The sequence below is a fragment of the Vanellus vanellus genome (genome assembly GCF_965231255.1).
Source record: "Vanellus vanellus genome assembly, chromosome: 10".
Classification (NCBI taxonomy): domain Eukaryota; kingdom Metazoa; phylum Chordata; class Aves; order Charadriiformes; family Charadriidae; genus Vanellus; species Vanellus vanellus.
The window spans coordinates 24,493,118-24,503,726 of record NC_138915.1 but is presented as its reverse complement, the minus strand read 5'-3'; the positions used below and the strand labels follow the sequence as shown (position 1 = coordinate 24,503,726).

General features: G+C 66.4%; 2 protein-coding genes across 2 annotated transcripts; both read right to left on the bottom strand.

Moving 5' to 3' along the window:
• Positions 1-352: 352 nt before the first annotated feature.
• On the bottom strand, positions 353-1,413 carry LOC309675763 (gap junction alpha-3 protein-like; the record flags this gene model as incomplete). The annotated part of the gene is made up of 1 exon (XM_082488140.1): positions 353-1,413. The coding sequence occupies one exon, from the start codon at positions 1,411-1,413 to the stop codon at positions 517-519; it is 897 nt and encodes a 298-aa protein (XP_082344266.1). The 3' UTR covers positions 353-516.
• A 948-nt stretch (positions 1,414-2,361) lies between these two features.
• GJB1 (gap junction protein beta 1) lies at positions 2,362-3,198 on the bottom strand (the record flags this gene model as incomplete). The annotated part of the gene is made up of 1 exon (XM_082488110.1): positions 2,362-3,198. The coding sequence occupies one exon, from the start codon at positions 3,196-3,198 to the stop codon at positions 2,362-2,364; it is 837 nt and encodes a 278-aa protein (XP_082344236.1).
• Between the last annotated feature and the right edge of the window lie 7,411 nt (positions 3,199-10,609).

Genomic DNA, 10,609 nt, shown 5'->3' with positions numbered 1-10,609 from the left:
AGTGTCCCACTGCTGCTGTGCACCTCCTCCTGCCCATCCCTGCCTGTGCTGCTGGTGCTTTCCTACCCTGCCATGCCCCTGGTGCGCTGCCAGCGCTAGCATGCCGGGATAGCCCGCTGCTGCCAGCCTGGCATGCCCTGCCTGTCCCTGCCCGTCCCTTGCCTATAGGGCTGCAGCTCAACACCACCCAGCCGTGGCCCTGCCTCGGCCATGCAATGTGTCCATGGGACAGACCAGTCGGAGAGCAATGCCGCGGTGCCCGTGGGCAGAGGAGGAGGCGAGTGAGGTGCAGTGGGTGTTTTATTTGCTCCCCCAGGGCTGACAGACCCCTGGCCATGCTCCCAGCCCCGCTGCTCCCAGGAGCGCAGGGAGCGGCCGAACCACGTCCCCAGGGCCATGCCCATCCCTCGCGCTGGCCGCATGGTCCATGCTACGAGCCTGGCAGGGCCCGGAGACGGAACCGCAACTGTGGCTGCCCGTGCATCACCAATCCCTGAACATCCCCGCAGGTCACGTTCACACTGCCAGGTCTGCTGCTCGCACCTTCCCGTGGGACCCACTGGCCACCCCCAGCCATGCACCCGCCTTCCCCAGGGGTGCCAGGCCGTGGGGGGCTCTGCCAGCAGCCACGGGGCTGCCACTGCCGGGCAGGGTGAGGTGGGTGCTGCGGGGCCCCTCAGGGCTGCCAGGACTGGGCAGGATGCGGGACTTGGGGCCTGTGCCCTGCCGGCACTTGGTGAGACCCAGGTGGTAGATCTCCACCAGGTTGAGCAGCAGGGACACGCAGGCCACCCCCAGCATGAAGAGGATGAAGATGGTCTTCTCAGTGGGCCGGGAGATGTAGCAGTTGACAGTGTTGGGGCAGGGCCAGCGGCTGCAGGTGTAGAGAGGCTTCAGCTGGAACCCGTACAAGGAGTACTGGCCCACAATGAAGCCCACTTCCAAGAGAGCCTTGAAGACGACGTTGCAGATGTACGTTCTCAGGATGGCCCCCCGCATGAAGACCCGTCCCCGCCTGTCCCCTGCAGGGAGCCGGGGCTGCCCGGGGCGCTGCCGCCTGGCCCCGCTGCCGGCCCGTGCTGCCGCTTGCTGCTGTGCCTTCTCCTCCAGATGCACCAGGTGCAGGATGTGGCCCAGGTACACAAGGCTGGGGGTGGAGACAAAGATGATCTGCAGGACCCAGAAGCGGAGGTGGGAGATGGGGAAGGTGCTGTCGTAGCAGGCGTTCTGGCAGCCGGGCTGCTGTGTGTCGCAGGAAAAGCCAGACAGCTCATCGCCCCAGACCCGCTCGGCGGCCGCCCCCAGCACCAGGATGCGGAAGACGAAGAGGACGGTGAGCCAGACCTTCCCCACCACTGTGGAGTGCTCCTGGGCGCTCTCCAGCAGCCGCCCCAGCAGGCTCCAGTCTCCCATGGCACGTGCCGCGGTGCCCTGCAAGACAGCCGCCCTCCAGACACGGCCACCCCACAACCCGTCGGACAGACACCCCATCCCCCATCCGGCCAGGGACCCAACCCAGGGCTGTCCCTGGGCTGTCCCCACCCTGCCTCCCATGGGACCCCCTAACCTGTCACGGGGAGGGCAGCAAAGACCTCCGACAGAAAGCAGCCCCGCCATGCTGGGAGCACCGTGGGGGACACCGCGGTGGTGATCTGGCATGGGGACCCCTCACCGTTGGTGGGCGCGTGGGGCAGAGCCCAGTGCTCCCGTGCCGTCGGCTCCCCCTCGGCGGGGCGGTGTAGGATGCTACGAGGCCCCTTCCTGGCTGGTCCCCGGCTCCTCAGCGGGGTGCAGACAGGTCCGCCCGGCTCTGTCCGTCTGTCCGTCCACCCAACGGTGGACGCAGCGTTATTGGGGCACGAGGCAGCTGCGTGCCCCATTGGCTTTCCTTGTGACTGGCAGATGAAACAGCCACTGGGGAAACTTTTTTCCCTCTATTTTTGGTCTGGGCACTTTTCTAAATATATTCGGGGCTGCAGGGGCTGGTGCTGGGGGAGCGTGAGCCCTTGGACACTGCTCAATGCCACCCAGGGGTCACTGCTCCTGCATGCCTGCTGCCAGGGCACTGCGGCCACGGCCCCAGCCCACCACAGGCACTGTGGCCCCCACAGCCCCTGGTGGCACTCACCCGGGCTCGGGTGCAGGGGTGGGCACCCCACGCTGGCACCCCAGCCCCCGGCACGTCCCAGCCAGAGCAGAAAGGAGGGAGGCAGTGCCTGAGAATGGAGATTTAATGGCCCGGGATGCCCTTCTGGCTGTCCGGGAGGGCTGGACCAGCACCTGAGGGATGCTATCCGTAGGACAGGGACAGCACAGGGCCGTGGGGTGGGGGCAAGGGCTGGGGCCCCCGCAGCGCTGACCCTAGCAGGCAGAGCAGCGGTCACCCTTCTCCTGCAGCCCGGGGTTGCGGCGCAGCATGTCCTTCAAGGAGCCATCCTGCTCCGTCAGCAGCTGGTTGATCTCGTTCTGCTTGTACTCGGAGAGCTTGTGCCCGTAGAAGGAGCCCTTCCCCGATGGGGGGTTGGAGTTGTGCTGGCCTCGGCGGGCACAGGCCCGCACCACCAGGTAGACCAGCTCCGCCATGTTGAGGACGATGCAGATGCTGGAAGTGACCAGCATGAAGACAGTGAAGATGGTCTTCTCAGTGGGCCGGGAGATGAAGCAGTCGACGGTGTTGGGGCAGGGGTAAGCCTCGCACTTGACCAGCCGCACCATCTGGTAGCCCGGGTAGAGCATGTAGAAGATGTACATGAACACGGCCTCGAAGAGCAGCCTGAAGACCACGCTGCAGACGTACGTCCACCACAGGGAACCCGATATGCGTATCTTGTGCTTCTTCACCTCCTCCATGTGCTTGGCATCTGCGTGCCCTGTCAGCGCCAGCAGCTTCTTCTCCTGGTGCTGCTGGTAGGCCACGTGCATGGCCACGAGGAGGGCCGGGGTGGTGACGAGGATGAGCTGCAGGGCCCACAGACGGATATGGGAGATGGGGAAAAAGTGGTCATAGCAGACGCTGTTGCAGCCGGGCTGCTGGGTGTTGCAGGTGAAGGCAGATTTCTCGTCCCCCCAAACGCTCTCAGCTGCCACCACCAGCACCATTATCCGGAAGATGAAGATGACGGAGAGCCAGATGCGCCCGATGGCGGTGGAGTGGCGGTTCACCCCACTCAGCACCGTGTAGAGGCCAGCCCAGTTCATCGTTCCTCACGTCTGCAGGAGTGAGCAGCAAGAGATGGTGTTAGGAGCGGGAAGGACCCCCAGCTGAGACCCACCATGGTCTGGCCCTTGGTGGTAGCAGCCCCAGGAGGGACTCGGCAGCAACTGGCTGCCACCTCCTTGGTAGGTGGACAGCAGGATGGACAGACGGCAGGACAGCGGCGTGGCTCCCGCTCAGGGCAGTATTTTGGAAGGAGACCGGTTGGCCCTGCAGTGCCAGCTGCTCGTGCCCTGCCACCCCACAGCGGCACGGCGATCCTGACCCATGGCTGCTGCAGAGGATGGGGGAGAAGATCCCACACCTCCGCAGGGACCCCCAATCTGTACCCAGCACTGAGCTCTCTGGCCAGGGATGGACCCAAGGAGCTCCATGGGCTCCTCTGCACCAGCAACTCCCTGCAGCAGTGGGGCTGGGGAACCCCGAGCTGGGGGGTTCATTCAGCCATGCATTGCCACCCTGCTAGAGCCGTCCCTGCCTGGGGAGCACGGGGTGACCCTGCACCCCATGCACACACCCCCACCCCGCCAGAGCCACCCGCCAGCACCGAGCAGCCCCGGCAGCTGCTTCCCATCCAGAGCACGAGGCTGGGGGGCTGGGACCTACCCTCTGGCTGCCCCCCGCTGTGGGGACAGTCCCAGCAGCGCATACCTGCCGGTGAGGAAGGGTCCTTGCGAGCTGCCCCCAGTGGCCCCTCTAAGGTCTCATGTCTCCCGCAGGAGAGCTCTGCTCCGCCTGCCCTCGTCTCTATCCGCCACTGCCCTGCACTGGAAGTCATATGCTGCTTTATAAACTATTTACATACAATGGGGCCTTTATCGGCCCCTGAACAACACACTTTAGCATTCAGATCCAACGCCCTGACTTCCGCCCACCCCGGCCAAACAAAGTGCCTGTGTGCTGCGTTCCCCCTGCCCGGCCCCGCACCCGCTCCCACCTCGCCCCATGCCGACCACAGCCACGGCCCCTTCCTCGACCGCCGGCCATGGGGTTGCTCGTCACTGCCTGGTGTGACCCACGCCGTGGGCGCCACCGGGCTAGACGGCCACCTGGGGTGCCTAGGGGGGTCACTTCCTCAGGATGGATGGCAGACCCCAACTGCATGCCCACCCCGCATGGGCAGCACGGGCCACCATGAGCAGAGTCGGGGTCTGGCTGCTCCCCAGTGTGGCACTGAGCAGTCTGTGGGGAGCCGTGGGGCTGGGTGCAGCCCCCGTGGGTCCCACCATGCCCTTGAGGCTCTGCTGCCAGGGTTTTGGTGCCAGCAGGCATGGCTGTGAGGGCGCTGGAGCTGCCCTGCACGTGCCCGGTCCCCCTGGGGACATGGGAAAGAGTCTGCTGGGGTGACACTGCCTGTGCACTGATGGGGGCTGTGCTCAGTGCTGAGAGCCATGCGCCGTGGGACCTGCGCCCTCACCCAGGACAGGGGGGCCACTGACGCCGTCCCACTGCTCGGACACGCTGGTGAAGGCAACAGCCCCTGTGCTTGCAGACCCCCCATGCCCACATCCCTCAGGGCTGGTGGCCCAGCCAAACCATCACACTGTGCCCCATCCCCGTGGGAATGGTGCCATGTCCCTTGGGTTTTGTCCCCAGCCTCAGGTGGGGAGCAGCACACCCACTCAAACCTCCCCACTGGAGGGCTGCTGTGGTGGCCAGGGTGAGGGAGGTGGCAGGGCAGCAATGCCATCCCAAATGCCACCTCCACCGTTTAGCTCAGGGCGTGAGCGCCTGGAGCTGCCAAAAGGGTGGTGGGCAAAGACCCTCCGGTGAAGCTGCGGGGAAGGCAGCCGGTGCCCGGGCCACGCTCTGCTCCTCGCCCTGCTCCCCCCGTGGGGGCCAGCACCCCCGGCTCTGCCTTCCCTGGCCCATGGCCGAGCCCCTCTGCAACCCCCACCCTGGACCCCCCCCCCCAGTGCCCCCCAGCTGGGGGACGTGTGGCCACACCGGCAGCGGTGCCGTGCCCACCAGGCTCTCACCTCAGCACCTGGACAGGCAAAGCTCTTGGGGAGCGCAGCGACCTCAGCCTCCAGCGCGGCACCCTGGACTTTATACTGCCCTCCCGCGCGTCACCCACCCCCTCCCAAACAGCCTCGCTCCTTCCAGGACTTGCTCCCTGCCAAGAAAACACCGCAGGTGTGTCCAGCCCCCGCTCACCCTGCCGAGGCACCCACCGGCACCCACCGCTTCGGCCGAGCATCCCCCAGGGACAGACCAGGGACCTCTGCAGCACGGAGGCAGGGCCAGCCCCCCCAGTGGGAGCTCCGTGGTCCCTGTGGCCACGCTGCCCTGCTGTGAGCATCCTCCCTGCCACCTCCCCTGCAAGCCGGACACATGCGCCACGGCCGAACCCCGCTCTCCAGCTCCAGGATGGTGGCTGTGGGCACCCCCAGCACCCAGAGCACCTTGATCTGCTGCTGCCGGCTGGTCCTTGGGGAGCCACCACCACCACCCCCCACAGATTTAATGTGTACCGGCGCAGCCGGGAAAGGCAAACAGCCCGTCAACGATTAACCCAACTAACGGCCCACTCCAAGGTCCCCGCCACCCAGCACCCCGCGTGGCCCCGCAGCGTGCCGGGACGTAGCGACCCTGGCCCGCAGTTTTGGGTCCCCAGGGTGGGCCTGCCATCCCGCCACCCCCTGAGCGAGGATGGACACGGTGCCACTGTCCAGCGTGTCAGGACGGCAGGGTGGCACTGTGGGGGTCAGGATGGCAGGGTGGGCACTGGGGGGGCGTCCGGGGGGGTCCCCCCTTAGCATGGCGGGGGCGGTGGGCAGTGAGGGGCCGGGGGCGGGGCGGGCGGGGCCGCAATCTCGGCCCACGATAAGGGGGCGGCTGAGTCAGCGGCGGGAGCGGGAGCGGCCGCCGGCGCCGCCCCGGCAGCGCACCGGGACCGGGGCGGGGGAAAAGGCGGAGGGGGGCGCGGTGCGGGGGAAGTGGGGCCAGGCTGGGGGGCAGACTGGTGGCTACTGGGGGATTTCTGGGCTGGGCTAAGTGGGGGGGGGGAGCACTGGGGGGGCTGCAGGAGGCAGGCTGGGGGGCGCTGGGAGACACTGGGGGGGGGTGCGGGAGGCAGGCTGGGGGGCAGTGGGAGGTACTGGGAAGTGCGGGAGGCAGGCTGGGAGGCACTGGGGGGCTGCAGGAGGCAGGCTGGGGGGCAGTGCGGGTCGGGGCGGTGGTCGCCCCCCCCCCCCCCCCCCCCCATGCCGGCTGCGCCCGGCGGTGGCAGCAGGTGGCGCTGCGGGGCCGGGCCGGGGGGGCCGCGGGGGGCTCCGCGCGTGGGAATCCATCTGAAAACAGGAGAAAAACGGAGGGGAAAAAAAAAAAAAAACTAAAACAACCCAACACCCAGGAAAGAGAGCGGAGGAAGGCGAGGCGTTGCTGCCCAGCCCGGTGTCCTCACCGGGAGGCGGTGGGAGGACCGGGAGCCCCCGGGGATGGGTGCTGCTGACCGCCCCCCCCTGCCCGGTCTCCGTCCACCCCCCCACCCCCCCCCGCCAGTTTGCAGGAGGCAAAACCCCTGTGCAAAAGCCAGCGGTCAAGGACAAGCTGTACAAAGCAGCCATGGCCGGCCTCGCTGCTGCTGGTGCTCAGAAACCTGCCCCATCTGCGACCGTGTGGCCTGGAAAGGGGCTTTTTGGTAATGACGTTCGCGGTGAGGTTAATTTGGTGTCTGAAGTTGGGGCGAAGAGCTCGGAGGCACGGGCACGTTGAATGCAGACAGGCGGCTGAGTTTCTGGATGGTGGGACGGGGGGGGGTGACGCAGTTGCTGGCACCTTGCTGGGGTCAGAGGTCTTGCAGCCCGGCGGTCTGCGTCAGTACAGGGGAGGACATCAAGCTCCAACTGTCACTGGAACACCTCCGCTGCTGGAGAAAAAGGGTGCTGCAGAGCAGGCTCTCGGAGCCCCCTTTCCCCTGCCGTCCTGCCCCACGCAGGGGTGGCCCCATGCGTGGCTCAGCCTGGCTGCCGGCCGGGGTAGCTGCTGCAGTGCTGGGACTGCCGGGCTTCCAGGCTGGTGCTGACGGCAGCGCAGGCATCCCTGGATCCAGGCTGCTGCCCTCAGAGAGACAAAACCCTCTGGTTTGAGTTAGCACTGCCGGGAAGGGCATTGGCAGCAGGGGAGCACGGAAACCCTTTGTGCTGCTGTAACAGCTTGTCCTGCCCGCCTGTGGGTCTGTTGTCCTCTGTCCTGGGTGCATCAGGAGTGCAGGGACCAGGACCAGGACCAGGACGCTCTCCCGGTGATGCTGCTGTGCAGGGCAACATCCCTGCCCTGCTGGCTGTGGTTCCTGGAGCAGGCAGGGGCCAGGCACAGGTCACTCATCCCCCTCCCCATGCCAGGGACACCTTTGCGGTTCAGTTCCACTTCTCTTTGCCGGCAGCCCTAAGCATGTCCCCTGAAGCTATGTCCCACAGTCATCACACGGACGTTAACTGAATGTACCTTCTGGGACACTGTGTCCCCTGGGCTTTGCCAGGTCTCTAAAGAAACGCCGCTGATGGTCAAGGACGCGCTGGACAGATGGCAGGCTCGGCAGTTTTGCAAAGGCAGCAGCATAATAGCAACACGTCTGTCCCCAGCTTGCCCTTGGGGTCCTAGCTGGGGTGGCCGTGCTGGCACATGGGGACAGCAGGCAGCTGGGGCCGTGCAAGGATGAGGATGGGGGGGCAGAAGGGCAGGGCAGGCCCCTGTTCTAGGGCAGAAAGGCATCTCCCCTTCCAGAGGGCAACAGGCACTGCAGCATGGGCAGCTGGCAGTGATGCAGGTGTCACCGGGATGGGCCACTGTCCACCAGGAAGGGCTGGCCCCGCTGCTTGCGCCGCGGTGAGGTGGCAGCTCTTAGTGCTGTGCTGCGAAGCACTGGCATTTCCATGGAAACCCAGCCCCGTGGTCTGATGTGGGTTTTTCATCTTGTTTCCTCTCGCAACTGGTCACTAAACAGGGCCACCCGGTGGCTATGAGGGAGGGCCTGGGGACCAGAGGGGCCAGCGGTTGGGGCAGAGCTGGATGGGGCTGAGTCAGGTTTTGGGGTGGGCAGTCGTCCCCCTGTCCAGAGATCCGAGCCCGCAGGGAGCATCTCCGCCCATCTGCACGGAAGAGCCCAAGGGAAGGCAGCCCTGTGCCCTGGGCAGGAGTCCCATGGTGACTCGGCTCTGCTGCTGCCTATCCCAGGCGCTCTGCAGTGTCCCCACCCATGGCGGCACAGCATGGCACGGCACAGCACGGCAGGCTGCCTGCCTCTCCACCTGCCCTATGGCGAGGAACCCGTCACTGTCCCTGCCCGGTGCCCAAGCCCATACCCGTGCTACCCGTGGCATGTGCCACATCTCCAAGATGCCGGGCATGGGCTGTGGGACCCCCATATTGGGCAGCACCGGGGGCCATGGAGGAGTGCGGTGCAGGGGCTGGAGCACTGTGCTGAGCAGGCTGACATGCGCCAGTGGCACTGCCGCCGCGAGGGCCCTCGGCAGAGCAGGGCAGAGCCCCCCCCCAGCCCCTCTCCTGCCCCCCGCCTGCCCCCCTGGCTCGGGGCCTCGGCCCTGGTTCCACTGCCTGCACGCTGCCTGGAGGCGATTCAGGCCCCATGCCTGGTTTCCATGGCGACTCCAGTTGAAATTACATTAAAAAGAAATGAAACCAGCAGCTTTTCTGGTTGGCACGTAGGGGGAGGGGAGCTGGGCTGGGAAAGGCGGGGGAAGCTCGGTGGGAAGGGGCTGCAGGGCAGCTGAGGTCCCATATGGGGTCCCAGTGGTGGGGCAGGGGGCCCAGCAGGGCTGGGGGCATGTGGGGACCCCCCCACACACAGTGGCAACCTGTGTTGGCAATCCTGGGTCACAAGGTGCTGGCTCGCGTGCGCGCTGTGCTGTGCTGGGGGTCCAGCACCCTGACCTGGTGGGGTGACGCTGGGGTCCTCCCGCTGCCTCCGCAGAGTGGGTGCCAGGGACAGGGGGACCATCGGAACCTTCTGCCGGCAGGCATGGCCATTGGCTGGTGTGGCTGTGAGCCAGCACCGGGCAACCCACCCAGCCTGGGAGCCCCTGGCCCCTGCACACGCGCCAAGAAGAGGCGAGACACAGCGCTATTAAAAATATCACTTCTGTTTTATTTGGAATCTGTTACTCTGCGCGGGTGACAGGGTATAAATACATTCTCCAACGAGCATCCTCACCCTCAGCCCTGTCAGGGGGCGGGGGCCGAGGCAGGGTGCGGGGCCGGGGGTGCATTGGCCCCAGGCAGTAGGGCCAGCCGGCACCGGTGCGTCACGGCTGCCAGCGCGGGCAGCGTCTGCCAGCCGGACCGTCTTGCACAGGGACAAGGCATGGTGTCCCTGCAAGGACCCGTCCCTTCCTCCTGCCTCCTGAAGCCCCAGGTGCCAGTGCCCACGGGAAGGGGGGGGTTGAGACTGGGGTGCCCTGTGTGGGCTCCCGGGCAGCTCCTTTTCCACGACTGCTGCGCCGAAGCCCCTTGCCTTGAGCCCCACTACCCACAGACATGTGCAGTTTAGCGACTGCTGGCAGCCCAGCGGGTGCCCCAGCCCCGGGACGGGTGCTCCCAGCCCCACGCAGGCTGCGTCACCCCCAGCGGCCCCCACTCGAGCAGCCCCTGCCCCAGCCGCACATCCCAGATGCTGGAGCTGGGGGGGTCACCCCGCGATAGGGGAAAGTCCCCAGCGGGAGCAAGGTGGGAGCCAGAGTCGCTGTGGGTTGCTCCTGCCAGCCCCGAAGCGCTGCCCACCCCTGCCGCAGGCTGCAACCCACTGGCTCTGCTTTCGGGCAGCGGTGCGGGCAGGGAGGGCACAGTGTGGCCCAGGGGCAGCGGTGAAGGGACGTGGGATGCTTCTCGGGGGAGAGGGCAGGGTGGGGAGCGCTGGGACACGGTGCCGGGGTGCTGCCCTGGGGTGACAGCGGTGGGCAGACGGTGCTCACAGCGGGCGATGCCCACAGGGGGCAGTGGGTGGCACTGGCCAGTGGTGGCAGTGGGGTGGACCGGAGTGGGGGGTGCTCATGGGTGGGCCGTCAGGTAGGCTATTTGGCTGAGATACGTGGGCACGGGCGACAGAGGAGGGAGAATATCAAAAATACAAAAGAGCGCGGCCCCGCGGCGCAGGAGGCAGTGCCCTGCGTGGCGCCTGCCCGCGGCAGGTGGGGGCCGCGGGGGGCCGGCACTGCGCGCACACGCTGGCTTCTAACTGGCTTTTTATTTTATATCAAGAACACTTGGTTTTAAAATCTTTACAAAGGACAAAACGCGGCGACTCCGTTAGTGTGTAAAGAACTAAAGATCTGCTTAAAAAACGTCTCTGCAAAGAGAAACGACTGACACAAAAGAGATTCTCTGCAGCGCAAAGAGGGGCAGAGGTGCCAAGTGTCCAGCTCGAGGCCCCGCTCC